Below are 14,248 nucleotides of genomic sequence, written 5' to 3'. Positions count from 1 at the left end.
GACTATTGAGGTCCAGCCTCCTGTCCTGAAAAGTGCATCTAAAAACAGCTAAAGAGTCAGGCACATTGTGTGTTAAGGCGCTTCAGTCATGTCTGACTCTTTTCGACTCCATGGACTATATCTTGCCCGGCTCCTCTGTCCATGGGATTCTCCAGGCAAGAATACTGGAGTGAGTTGCCATTTCCTTCTCCAGGGGATCTTCCCAATCCAGGGATCAAACCCACATCACTTTACATCTCCTGCATTGGCAGGTGGGTTCTCTACCACGAGTGCCACCTGGGAAGCCCAGGTGCTCTGTAAGTGGGGTTTGTGGTTATTATCGTGCCTGCACCTGTTTAGCAGAGAAGGCAATGGCAACCCACTCCAGTACTCTTGCCTGGAAAATCCCATGGACGGAGGAGCCTGGTGGGCTGCAGTCCATGGGGTCCCTAAGAGTCGGACAAGACTGATTGACTTCACTTTCACTTTTCACTTTCATGCATTGGAGAAGGAAATGGCAACCCACTCCAGTGTTCTTGCCTGGAGAATCCCAGGGACGGGGGAGCCTGGTGGGCTGCTGTCTATGGGGTCGCACAGAGTCGGACACGACTGAAGTGACTTAGCAGCGGCAGCAGCAGCACCTGTTTAGAGTCAGTTCTCATTTCATATACCAGTGTCATGGCTTCTCAACCAGACCATGAATTCTCTAAGGGCAGAGACACAGCACACACCCCTTCTGTCCCCATGACTCCCTCCCACAATGCCCAATTCCATGAGAGGCACACAATGAATGTTAATCAGTATTTTCCCATTGGATTTGAGGATCCAGACTACAGAGCGTCATTACTGACCGTGACCTCCCCAGAAGCCATGATGACAGCCAAGTTCACCATTCGGTTACAGCCACAGACAGTATGTGTCTTGGAAGCTTCAAGGAGCACACAGCCTGATGGTGTCCATCTGCCTCCCTCCACGTCCGGTTTCCAGGAAACGCAGATAGCACTCTCAAAATCCTGCTTTGGCTGAAAATTCAGAGCCTTTAGTTACCTGAGAATCCATCTTGAATGGATTCAACCTGACCAACCTCAAGAAGATGTGGGCACGTTCTGTATGGAATGGAGAAAAATGCTGATATTTCAATGTGCAGTGATAAAAAGAAATGTCTCGGGTGCCAGACCTGTATCCATTACTAATTTGGTTATAATTAATATAAATAAAGCTCATGTAAATGTTCCTGCATCAACGTTACTTAATCTAACCTCAACCTTGCCCATTGATGAATGGAAAAATGCCACATTGAAATAGAAGAGCTCATTTTTCTAGCAGTGGATTTTGGGAAGTGGTTGAGTTATCAGAAATTGTGGACACTTGCTGCTTAATGTTGTCACAAAGTCGTGTCTGACTCTTTGCGAATCCATGGATTGTAGCCCACCAGGCTTCTCTGTCCATGGGATTTTTCCAGGAAAGAATACTGGAGTGGGTTGCCATTTCATTCTCCAGGGGAATGTTCCAACCCAGGGATCAAACCCATGTCTCCTGCGTTAGCAGGTAGATTCTTTATCACTGAGTCACCAGGGAAGATCTGCTTAATGTGTCCCTGTCAAAAAATGAGAGTTAAGCCAATAGAGGATGTGGAGGCCCAGTGAAAACCTTGTCACCAACCTTAATGTTTTCCAGAGTATAGATTACTGGTTTAGAGAACCCGTCTTTCTTCCCTCCTGTTATGATGCCCCCAACAACTCGAGAATTTATCTTCAGCTTCTTCTTGGAGCTGGCCCAGGGGATCTGAAGATCTTTCAAGAAGCGCTCATCCAAAATAGACTCCATACCCGAAAAGGAAACGAAAGCCACCCCGTTGATCCCTGAAATTTCCCCAAAATTAAAAAAAAAAAAAAGCCAATCATTTGCTTAGTAGCTATTACAGATGACCCAGCTCATCCACACATACACACACACTTTAATATCTCACGTATTTCTGCACCTTCACTGGCCTCCTCTCAGGACTGAAACACCAGTGGACTTCCAGATAGTTAACTCTCATCAGAAACTTTAAAAAAAATCTGAGACTTCCCTGGTGGTCCAATGGTTACGAATCTACCTTGCAATGTAGGGAACTCAGGTTCGATCCCTGGTCAGGGAACTAAGATCCCACATGCCGCAGGGCAATTGAGTCCAAGCACCAGAAGTAGAGAGACCATGTACCACAACAGAGCCTCAACACAGCCAGATAAATAAATTAACTTGAAAAAAAAAATCCTGAGGTGGTATTACCTAAAAAAAAAAAAAAAAACTTGGCTACATTTAAAAATTAATTTGAATTTGTGTTGTTTTTAAGGGACGATTCAACTCAGCAGTGGGAAATAAGTTTCCCTTCTCACATTTATGGTTATTCTTGTTCAGTCTCTTTGGGTGGGCTTCCCCTTTCAATGTTGGTGGTCTGTGTCCTAGCCTGTTCCTGGGTCATCCAGACAGCATATAGATCAGGGGAGTGATGAACAGTGACCTACAAGCCAATCTGGCCATCATTGCTTTTTTTTAAAAAAAAAAAAAAAAAAACATTTTTTTAGGCTGTGCTGGTCTTTGTGGCTGCAAACAGGCTTTATCTAGCTGCAGTGGGTAGGGGTACTCTCCATGTGCAAGGGAAGGGCTTCTCATCGTGGTGGCTTCTCTAGTTGTAGAGCACGGGCTCTAGGGCATGCAGGCTGCATAGTTCCAGTGAATGGGCTCAGTAGTGGTGGCACACAGGCTTCATTTCCCTGCGGCATGTACGATCTCCTCTGACCTGGGATCAAACCCACGTCTCCTGCGTTTGTAGGTGGATTCTTAACCAATGGACCTTAAGGGTAGTCCCCATTGCCTGTTTGTGTGTGTGTGTGTGTGAATAAAAATTTCATTGCAACACAGTCTCACCCATTAATTTACATATTGCCTAGGAATGCTTTTGCCCACCCTGATGACAGAGTTGAAATAGTTGCAACAGATCCTATCACGTTCAACGCCTTAAACATTTACTAACCACAGTTTACAGGAAGCGTTTGCTAATCCCTGATACAGATTAGCACTGTATGTTAGAAATTTAGTATGAGTCACATGTGTAATTTTAAATTTTCCAGTAACCACGTTTCAGAACAGTAAAAAAACAAAAAGGGGGGGGGATTATTTAAATTATATATTAACTCACTACCTGCAAAATATTTTCATTTCAACATGTAGTCATTCTAAAAATTATTAATAAGATATTTTAATTCCTTCATCTCTGACATCAAGACATTGAAATCCAGTATGGATATTACACTCACAGTCTAACCACACTTAAAGCTCTCAATAACAAAATGTGACCAATGGCTGCTGACTAGACAGGAAACATCTTGTCATTCCCATATTGTAAGATTATTTTTAAATTAATTTTTTGTTGAGATATAGTTGATTTACAATGTTATGTTAGTTTCTGCTGTATACCAAAGTAAATCAGCCATTGTTGTTCAGTCTCTAAGCCATGTCTGACTCTTTGCCAACCCATGGGCTGTAGCACACCAAGCTTCCCTATCCCTCACTATCTCCTGGAGTTTGCTCAAACTCATGTCCATTGAGTAGGTGATGCCATCCTACCATCTCATCCTTTGTCACCCGCTTCTCCTCTTGCCCTCAGTCTTTCCCAGCATCAGGGTCTTTTTCATAGACCTGCCATACATATACAAATATCCACACTCTTCCAGACTCTACTCCCAGAGATTATTTAATGTCTGACTTCCCTAGAAGATGGGAACTCCCTGAGGGCATGGGCTATTTTTGCCTCTATCATTATTTTATTTTCAATAAATATTTGCTCAAAATAATAAAAAATTAAAGTTAAAAAATAGAGGCACTCCAATGTTCATTGCAGCAATATTTACAATAGTCAAGGCATGGAAGCAATCTTTTTTTGTTGTTTGTTTGGGTTTGTTTGTTTTTTTTTTAGTTTTTAAAAAATTTATTTATTTTAATTGGAGGCTAATTATTTTACAATATTGTAGTGGTTTTTGCCATACATTGACATGAATCAGCCATGGGTGTACATGTGTTCCCCATCCTAAACCCCTCTTCCACCTCCCTCCCCATCCCATCCCTCTGGGTCATCCCAGTGCACCAGCAGCCCTGAGTGCCCTGTCTCATGCATTGAACCTGGACTAGTGATCTATTTCACCTATGATAATATACATGTTTCAATGTTATTCTCTCAGATCATCCCACCCTCGCCTTCTCCCACAGAGTCCAAAAAACTGTTCTATACATCTGTGTCTCTTTTGCTGTCTTGCGTATAGGGTTATCATTACCATTTTTCTAAATTCCATATATATGCATTAGTATACTGTATTGGTGTTTTTCTTTCTGGCTTACTTCACTCTGTATAATAGGCTCCAGATTCATCCACCTCATTAGAACTGATTCAAATGTATTCTTTTAAATGGCTGAGTAATATTCCACTGTGTATATGTACCACAGCTTTCTTATCCATTCATCTGCTGATGGACATCTAGGTTGCTTCCATGTCCTGGCTATTATAAACAGTGCTGACGTGTTTCTTTCCATTCTGGTTTCCTCGGTGTGTGGCATGGAAGCAATCTAAATATCCATGGACAGGTGAATAGATAAAGAAGATATGACACATATAAACAATGGAATACTACTCAGCCATGAAAAATAATGAAATAATGCCATTTGCATCAACATGGATGGAGCTAGAGATTACCATACAAAGTGAAGTAAGTCAGACAGAGGAAATAAACCATGCTGCTGCTAAGTCATTTTAGTCATGTCTGATTCTGTGCAACCCCATAGACGGCAGCCCACCAGGCTCCCCCGACCCTGGGATCCTCCAGGCAAGAACACTGGAGTGGGTTGCCATTTCCTTCTCCAATACGTGAAAGTGAAAAGTGAAAGTGAAGTCGCTCAGTCGAGTCCGACTCTCAGCGACCCCATGGACTGCAGCCTACCAGGCTCCTCTGTCCGTGGGATTTTCCAGGCAAGAGTACCAGATTGGAGTGCCATTGCCTTCTCCAGAAATAAACCATAGGATGTCACTTATATGCAGAATTTTAAAAAATGATCCAAATGAACTTATTTACAAAACTGAAACAGGCTTGCAGACGTAGAGAATGAATTTATGGTAACTGCCGGCATCAGGGTGGGGAGAGTCTGGGGAAAGGATACATAGGGGGAGTTTGGGATTGATAGGAACACACTGCCCTATTTAAAACAGATAACCAACAAAATATTGTTTTTGTTGTGCTCAGTCAAGTCTGACTCTTTGCTACTCCATGGACTATAGCCCACCAGGCTCCTCTGTCCATGGGATTTCCCAGGCAAGAATACTGGAGGGGGTCACCACTTTCTCTTCCAGAGGATCTTCCTGACCCAGGGGTTGAACCTGCATCTCTGGCATCTCCTGCACTAACAGGCAGAGTCTTTACCACTAGTGCCACCTGGGAAGCCCAACCAATAAGGGCTTACTATAAAAATTTTGTTTAATTAAAAATGGTCTAAAAATCAGTCAATCCGTAGGGAGGGTGGGAGGGAGGCTCAGGAGGGAGGGGATATATGAATACATATAGCTGATTCTGGAGAAGGAAATGGCAACCCACTCCAGTATTCTTGCCTGGGAAATCCCACTGACAAAGGAACCTGGTGGGCTATACAGTACATGGGGTCGCCAAGAGTCAGACATGACTAAGCGACTGAGCACACATATAGCTGATTCACTTTGTTGTAGAGCAGAAATGAACACAACATTGTAAAGCAAGTACACTCCAATTAGAAAACATTAAAAATTAAAAAATTTTAAAAAGCAATCAATCCATTAATATTTGTTGCTTGAATGCACCATAACCCTCCTCTTTGTTTCTCAGGAATGGGTTTGTACCTGTGGATTCAGATTCTTTGATTGTGGAACACCAAATCTTCATTTCATCCCCTTTTGCTTTCAACTTAAATGTCTCATTCTCTTTAGTGCATTCTTTGTCAATCACTTTGCTCTCGATATCTAAAAGGGAGAAAGGGAGAAGTGGCAGGAGTTCTCACAGAAAGTAGGATCTGAATTTGGTTTCTGGCCAAGAAAGGAATGCATCTTGTAAGTGAGGGAAAGAACAGAAAGAATGATGGGTCATGGGAAAGATCTTGAGGCCCTTGATTAATGGCAGGCAGATGGAGGCACCAAACAAATTCAAAACCCAGTTGGAACTCTAGGAGTAAGCGTTCACATCTCAGGAGATGCTTCAGGGAAAAATGAACTTGCAGTGAATAAGGATGGAAGATAACAGTCATGAGCCTCTGACTATGTCAAAGTTAGACTGGTTTTCCAAAACCAAAGGAAATCTGGAGGGTCTGGGGCAAGCCCAGCAGAGTGGAAAAGGGTTCATGTTCTGCAGTCACAAACTAGGAGGCCCAGCTCTACCACTCACCTGCTGTGTAAACTTGACCAGTGACTTAACCTCTCTGAGCCTCAGATTTACCTGTAACATGGCAATAATTACAGGACTTTTAATGAAAACTAGATAGGGAATGGAACCAGAGGTGTCCTTTTAAAATATAAGCTAGATGAGATTGTGTTTATTCTCAAACTTTTCAATCCCACTCCCTCCCATTACCTCAAGTAAAATTGTGACTCCCTACTCTGTGTTCAGTCACCTCCAACTCTTTGGGACCTCTTGGACTGTAGCCTGCCAGGCTCCTCCAACCATGGGATTTCCCAGGCAGGAACACTGGAGAGGATTGCCGTTTCCTCCTCCAGGGGTTCTTCCTGACCCAGGGATCAAACCCAGGTGCCCTGCATCTCCTGCATTGCAAGCGGATTCTTTACCACTAAGACATCAGGGAAGCCGGCGTTTGTCTACAAAATCTGCCTCTCTCTCTTCTGATCCCTTCTCCTCCAGATTTTACTGTGCTCCACTCCACTTTAGGGCTTCCCAGGCGGTTCAGTGGTAAAGAATCCATCTGACAATGCAGGAGACACAAGTTGGATGTGGTATATGAGAAAGCCATGGGGAATCACAATGTCAAAGTCACCCGCTTAAGTCAGCCCCCGGGGGCAACCTTGAAAGATATATCCTACCTAAGTGTTTCGTCTGAATAGTCTGACTGACATTCGCTGAGGGTTTCAGAAAAGCTGCCAACGTGGTGCTTTCCACGCTCTCCAGCAAGACTGTGGCCAGCGTCGAGGTCTCTTCTTTGGTGAAGTTGGACCACTTGGATGTTTTTTCAATCACAGAGTCAAGTCTCTTAGCCGTACTCTGCAAGGAAAGGTGTGTGTTTGCTCTTTCTCTCATCAGTGAAACAGCAGTTGTCCCCCGTCTCTCACCATGAGAATGGGTTGACAGTCTGGGATGATGAAGAATTTAAAAGGCCATTCACTAGGGACTTCCCTGGTGGTCCAGTGGTTAAGACTCGTCCATACAATGCAGGTGGCGTGGGTTCCATCCCTGGTTGGGGAGCTAAGATCCCACATGTCCCACATCCCACACATCCCTGGTTGAGGAGTTAAGATCCTACACATCATCCTACATTTTTTTTTTTTTGCCCAAAAAACCCAAAACATAAAACAAGCAATATTGTAACAGATTCAATACAGACTTTAAAAAAAATCTTTAAAAAAAAGACATTTCCTCAGCCTCTTTTTCCTGATTCAAGAAGCCCTACTGGGGATGCAGCTTGGTGTGCAGTAAGTCAGCGCTTGTTGCCTCATAAATTACATGTACCCTTTTGACTCGGCAATTTCCCTTCCGGGAATTCCCTCCTTCAAGAAATACTTTAAAATTGTGCAAGGATCTTGTGTAATGATGTTCATCTCAGCATGGTTTTTGAGAGCAAAAATCTGGAAAGCCTGAATGTCCAAGCAATTGGTTAAATAAAACATGTGAAAATCAAATCATGGGATAGTGTGAAAGTGTTAATCACTCAGTCGTATCTGACTCTTTGTGACCCCATGGACTGTAGTCCACCAGGCTTCTCTGTCCATGGGATTCTCCAGGCAAGAATACTGGAGTGGGTAACCATGCCTTTCACCAGGGGATCTCCCATATACAGGGGAAGCCCCGTATGCAGTTGCTAATAAAAGAATGATATAGTATATCCATATACATTAACAAGCAGAAAGGTTCAAGAGCTATTTTTAAGTAAAGCAAAGTACAGAATCACATTTGTTGTTGTTTTTCACCTGGTTTTGACATTTTCTTCATTATATGAGGTGTCACCACCAGGGAAATTTGGAAGTTTGCATAGGATTCTATGTCTATTTTTGCAATTTCCTGTGAGTCTACAATTATATGTCCTCTTAAAAAATTTTTATTTTATATTGAAGTATCATTGATGAATAATATTGTGTTAGTTTCAGGTGTACAGTAAAGTGATTCAGTGATACATGTACAAGTATCTATTCTTTTTCAAATTCTTTTCCCATTTAGGTTATTACAGAATATTGAGCAGAGTTTCCTGTGTTCTACAGGGAAAAGCCAGAAACTCTGGCTGTCTATTTTAAGCATAGCATTAGGTACACGTCAATTCCAAACCCCTAATCTATCTCTCTCCCCATCACCCCCATAACCATAAGTTAGTTCTCTAAGGCTATAAGTCTGTTACAGAACCATATGTTGTATTATCTCATTTTGCTTTTAAAACAGCAAGCATTTTAATTTAAACTTTCATATTTATTGTATTTATGTTTCTGGCACTAATTGAGATTTTAAAATAAATATAATTAGTACTTATTGTGAACCAAGTATTGATTATATATTATTTAATTTTATATATATTATATATTATTTTTATTTTATAAAATAATATATATTTATTATACATATTATTCATTTAATAAAATAAATATCTAATATATGTTATATATATTTATTATATAAAATATACATGAAGATTCATATATAAATACATTTTATATATTATTTTAATTTATAATTAAATAATTATATTTAATTTACATATATTTAATATATTATATTTTGTTATATATTATATGTATTATATATAATATAATATATAAATAATATGTATATATTATGTGTATATAAATATTCTATATTATTGTATATAATATATTTATATATAATCTTATATACATAATATATAATATTATATATATATTTCATATTTTATATATTTTATATTTATATTTTATATTTTATTATATTTATATATTATCATATATATTATATATATATATTATATAATTTTATATTTATATTTTATAGTTATATATAATATATATTGTATATTATATATGTTATATATAATATATTTTATATAATCTTATATGTATTATTATATATAATAAGATATATGAGATATCTTATATATAATATATAATATAATATATATACTATATACTATATATAATATATAATATATATTATATATATAATTTATGTATAGCATATATAAATATTATATGTTATTATATATGATATATTTTTAATATAATCCTATATAATATATAATATAATATAATATATAACATATATAATATATAATATATGTTTTTATATTATATATTTATACTTTATTATTTTTGTACATTATTTATTGTATATAATTACATATAATCATATATATTCTATATGATTATTTATAATTATATATTATATGTTATATATATTTTATATTTATATTTTATATAGTATATATTTTATATATAATCTTATATATTATTTAATTTTATGATATATTATATATTATTTATTTATTATTTATATTATTTAAATAATATTATAGATATTATTTAATTTTATGATAACTATGAAATAGAGGCTACTGCTAATACCACTTTGGATAGGAAAACATGAGTACATATCTTGTAGATAGTAGGACCAAAATTTGAACCTTGGGGGGTCTGACATCAGACATTGGATTCTTAATCACTGCTATAAACCACTCAGTAGGGTCTGACCTCAGACGTTGGATTCTTAATCACTGCTATAAACCACTCAGTAGGTACTCAATAAATGATTCAATGTGTGTGTGTGTGTGTGTGTGTGTATGGTGTGGATCTGTTTTCCATGTATTCACAAAGTAAAAAAACATATGGAAAGATATACATCTAAATGTTAACATTTGGTTCTGTCTAAGGAACAGAGTTAAGGAAAGAATAGCAATAATTATATTAATATTAATGCTGATACTATTTCCTTGATTGTTGATTATTATCAATAAATTGACTATAAAATGTGACCCCAACAAAAAAAATCTGAAAATAATTCACAACTTAAGAAATGAAGGGAAGAAATTAATTGAATCCAGTCCACTGGTGAAGGAAATTAACAGATATCTTAGCAGGGAAAACAATTTCTATCTACCCAACTTTGATAACAAGAAGATGAAAAGAACTTCAGTAAAAACTGAGTCAGAGTGAAACTTGAGAGATGTTTGGCTGGGAAAAACAAGATGTACTGAGTTTTGTAACCATATCCGAAATGAAAGGCATGAATTTGGGGTCCCTCTCCACTGACGCAGCAGAAGAATCTCAACTACAATCATCCTGAAAAAGTGTGATTCTCAGTTCTGTAGCAGATGAAATATCATCAAAACTCCCTTTGACATTAAATTTATTCATCTTAGCTAGAAAGTTTAGTTTATATCTTCAGAAAAGAAAAAAATATCAGGCAGGCTAAAACTCCATAATGGTGAAACATGTGTGTTAATTTTAGGACATCTTTTAATCTTTGGCTTAATTTGGAAATCTGTTTCTTAATGGTTGGAACAATTTGATGTATTAGAGAGGCAAACCAACCAGATGATTTCATGCCAAAAAGCAATTAGACTTGTGATTTTTTTCTGAACAATTTAAGAGAACAATTTTAAGATTGACATACTGCATTGCACATTTTAAAAATCTGAATTATTATATTCATATGTGTGGTTGATTGGATTTATAAATCCTTTAAGAGCATAGTAAGGGCTTCTCAGGTGGTAAAGAACCCGCCTGCCAATGCAGAAGACATAAGAGATGCGGGTTCCATCAGGAAGATCCCTTGGAGGAGGAAATGGTAACCTATTCCAGTATTCTTGCCTGGGGAATTCCATGGACAGAGGAATCTGGTGGGCTATACTCCAAAGGGTTGCAAAGAGCTGGACATGACCGAAGCAACTCGGCACACATGGCATGTAAGGGTATAGTAACCTTGCCTTAGGTTTGTAAATCTTCATTCCGTACTTAAAATTTGGGGAGAAATGAGAAAACATGTAAACATGGTAGAAAATGTTTGCAGGAATTTAAATAAGTTTGTTGAAAGGGCTCATTGTTTATACAAATTTAATCTGAAATCTCCATGAATGAATATACACTTCATGAATAAATGTTATATTAATTAATTAAAAATTCACCAGAATACAGATGAAAGTGTTATTTTCTTATTTTCATTTAGATTTATCAATGAAATAACAACATCCATTAGTTTCAACTTTAAGACTTAATAGAAATTAATGTTTAATATCTGCAACTGTAGAGAACTATATTCAGTATCCTATGATAAATCCATAATGGAAAAGAATATTTTTTAAATGTATATATGTGTGTAACTGAATCACTTTGCTATATGACAGAAATTAACACAACATTGTAAATCAACTATATATCAATAAAAAGATCTGAATAAAATCTGCTACTATAATGATCTAGTCATTCCACTTCTAGGTATTTACCCTGGAGAAATGAAAATGCAGATTCACACACACACACACACACACACACACACACACATAATGTTTATCGTAGCTCTATTGATAATCACCAAAAGTTGAGGTGGGGGTGGAGGAATGAAGAGATCTTGGTCAACTGGAAACAATTCAAATATCCTTCAAAGATGAGTGGATAAACCTTCTGTGGTCCACCCAGAAAATGGGATACTGCTGCTGCTGCTGCTAAGTCGCTTCAGTCGTATCCGACTCTGTGCGACCGCACAGACGGCAGCCCACCAGGCTCTCCCGTCCCTGGGATTCTCCAGGCAAGAACACTGGAGTGGGTTGCCATTTCCTCCTCCAATGCATGAAAGTGAAAAGTCAAAGTGAAGTCGCTCAGCCGTGTCCGACTCCTACTCAGCCACAAAAAGGAGTGAAGCATTGACACATGCCGCAAAGTGGATGAAACTTGAAAACACAGTGCTTACTGAGAGAAGCTAGACTCTAAAGGCCACTCATTGTGTGATTCCATTTACAAAACATTCTTGAAAAGATAAAACTAAAATGACAGAGAATAGATCAGGAATTCACAGGCGCTAATCGTGAAGGGATTGAATATATGGCGATAAAGAGGAAACCCAAGGAACTTCTTCCGTGGTCCAGTGGTTAAGACTCTGCACTTCCACTGCTGGGATGCAGGTTTGATCCTTGGTTGGGGAACTAGGATCCCACATGCCATGCAGCCAAAAAAAATTTTTTTTTAATTTTTTAAGTAAAAAAAAAAAAAGGAAGGCCAGGGAGGCCAGGGAAGTTGTTGGGGGAGAGGGATGGAACAGTTCTATTGTCTAATTGTGGTGGTAATTACACAAACCTACTCAGGTAATAAACCCCACAAAACTGTACAGAAAAAAGGCAATTTTTCTGCATGTTAATTTTTCAAACCTTACTACTGGAGCAGATTAAACGTTAACTCACAACCCTTTTATGTTAAAGAGGATGTTCTGTACCCAAGGTATGCCTCCAAGATGTTTGAAACTCAAAACATGATTACAAAGACTTCAGTGTTACCTTCAGAGAGACGACAGTGGTTTTGTTTTCACAGACATTGTCCAGAACGCTGAGGGTGGCATTCATCAGCGCACAAAAGGAAACCTGTATCCAAGCGGGAAGAGCACCTGTGAGCATTGATCAAGCATGAAATGCACCAACTGGGCCACTGAACCCTCCACATGGGGTGGTCCTGAATTCCTGGTGTCACAAGGCTATAGTATTCTCAGGAAAATAAAAACTCGCCTTTCAATCAGTATTGGAGTCACAGCACCTTTCTCTCCCATAAGAAAGAAAAGAAACCATCAACCAACAGCAAAACTATTGAGTGGGGTAAAAAGACAGAAGTTCCAATATTTTGGCCGACTCATTGGAAAAGACCCTGATGCTGGGAAAGATTGAGGGCAGGAGGTGAAGGGGGTGACAGAGGATGAGATGGTTGGATGTCATCATTGACTCAATGGACATGAGCTTGAAGAAACTCCAGGAGATAGTGAAGGACAGGGAAGTGCAGAAACTGCGTGCTGCAGTTCATAGAGTCGCAAAAAGTCTAACATAACTGAGTGATTGAACAACAAGAACAAAAACAGACAGAAAATGTGTGAAAAAAACCAGTGGTCCAATTGGAATATAATTCAGCTATGAAAAGGACTGAAGCATTGATACTCCCTACAATGTGGTTGGGCCTTGAGAGCATGATGCACAGTGAGAGAAGCCAGACACAGAAGACCACATAGTGTGTGATTTCATTTATATGAAATAACCAGAATGAACAAGTCTATAGAGATAGAAATTAGATCACTGTTTTTGGGGGGTTGAGGACAGGAGGGAAGACAGAATAACTGCTAATGGGCATATAGGGTTTATTTTGGTGGTGATGAAACAGCTTTGCAGATAGAAGTGGCGTTTTCACACCACTGTGAGTGTACTAAATGCCTCTGAATTGTACACTTTAAAATGATCAATTTTATGTGTATTTCACAATTAAAAAAAAAACAACTGTGGTCTGAAGTACATGGGAATTCCAAAGCTAATTTATACATTTATATTTAATATAGTGACATCAATTTCTGAAAATGCTTTTGGAGTCTTTACTCACTAGAATGACTTCATTAGAAAATCAAGATATCCAAATTCCTCTTTGCCTGGCTTGAAGGCTGTGTATCATCCATTCCACATCACACAGATGCAGCAATACACCTCACAAAAAGTGAGACTCCAACACTCTTACTTGTTTGAGTAAATGAATTCCCAAGTTTTAGATAGGCAAATGTCCTTCCTTTCCAGCTTTTCCTGAAGATAGGTGTAAGCAAAAGTGATACTAGGTCATGTGCTTAAATAGAAGGACTGTGCCTTTCACTTGCCCTTCTCCCCTGCCCACCAACTGGAATGCAGATTTGATGGCAGGAGCTGCAGCAGCCATTTTGGACCACAATAAGGGAGTCTTGTGTTGATGATGGAAGAGTATTATGGAGCCATCATGTCAGATCTCAGCAGCTTACATTCAGATTGCTACAAAGAGAGAAATAAACATCTATCTGGTCTAGGCCACGATTATTTTTGTCTT

At 38.4% G+C, this 14,248-nt stretch overlaps 1 protein-coding gene across 5 annotated transcripts in view; it reads right to left on the bottom strand.

The window, feature by feature from the left end:
* Window positions 1-14,248, bottom strand: part of ADGRE1 (adhesion G protein-coupled receptor E1) — a 66,344-nt gene that overhangs the window by 14,734 nt on the left and 37,362 nt on the right. For all 5 annotated transcript variants that reach the window (XM_027547479.1, XM_027547480.1, XM_027547482.1 and 2 more), the window contains 5 exons: window positions 12,703-12,786; window positions 7,067-7,244; window positions 5,879-5,998; window positions 1,642-1,841; window positions 831-1,001 (listed from right to left, as the gene is read on the bottom strand). In XM_027547479.1, coding sequence (XP_027403280.1) covers window positions 831-1,001; window positions 1,642-1,841; window positions 5,879-5,998; window positions 7,067-7,244; window positions 12,703-12,786 — 753 coding nt within the window. The remainder of the gene's footprint in view (window positions 1-830; window positions 1,002-1,641; window positions 1,842-5,878; window positions 5,999-7,066; window positions 7,245-12,702; window positions 12,787-14,248) is intronic.

This window comes from Bos indicus x Bos taurus, chromosome 7 (genome assembly GCF_003369695.1).
Source record: "Bos indicus x Bos taurus breed Angus x Brahman F1 hybrid chromosome 7, Bos_hybrid_MaternalHap_v2.0, whole genome shotgun sequence".
NCBI lineage: Eukaryota > Metazoa > Chordata > Mammalia > Artiodactyla > Bovidae > Bos > Bos indicus x Bos taurus.
This window is presented reverse-complemented; position numbering and strand designations above follow the sequence as displayed.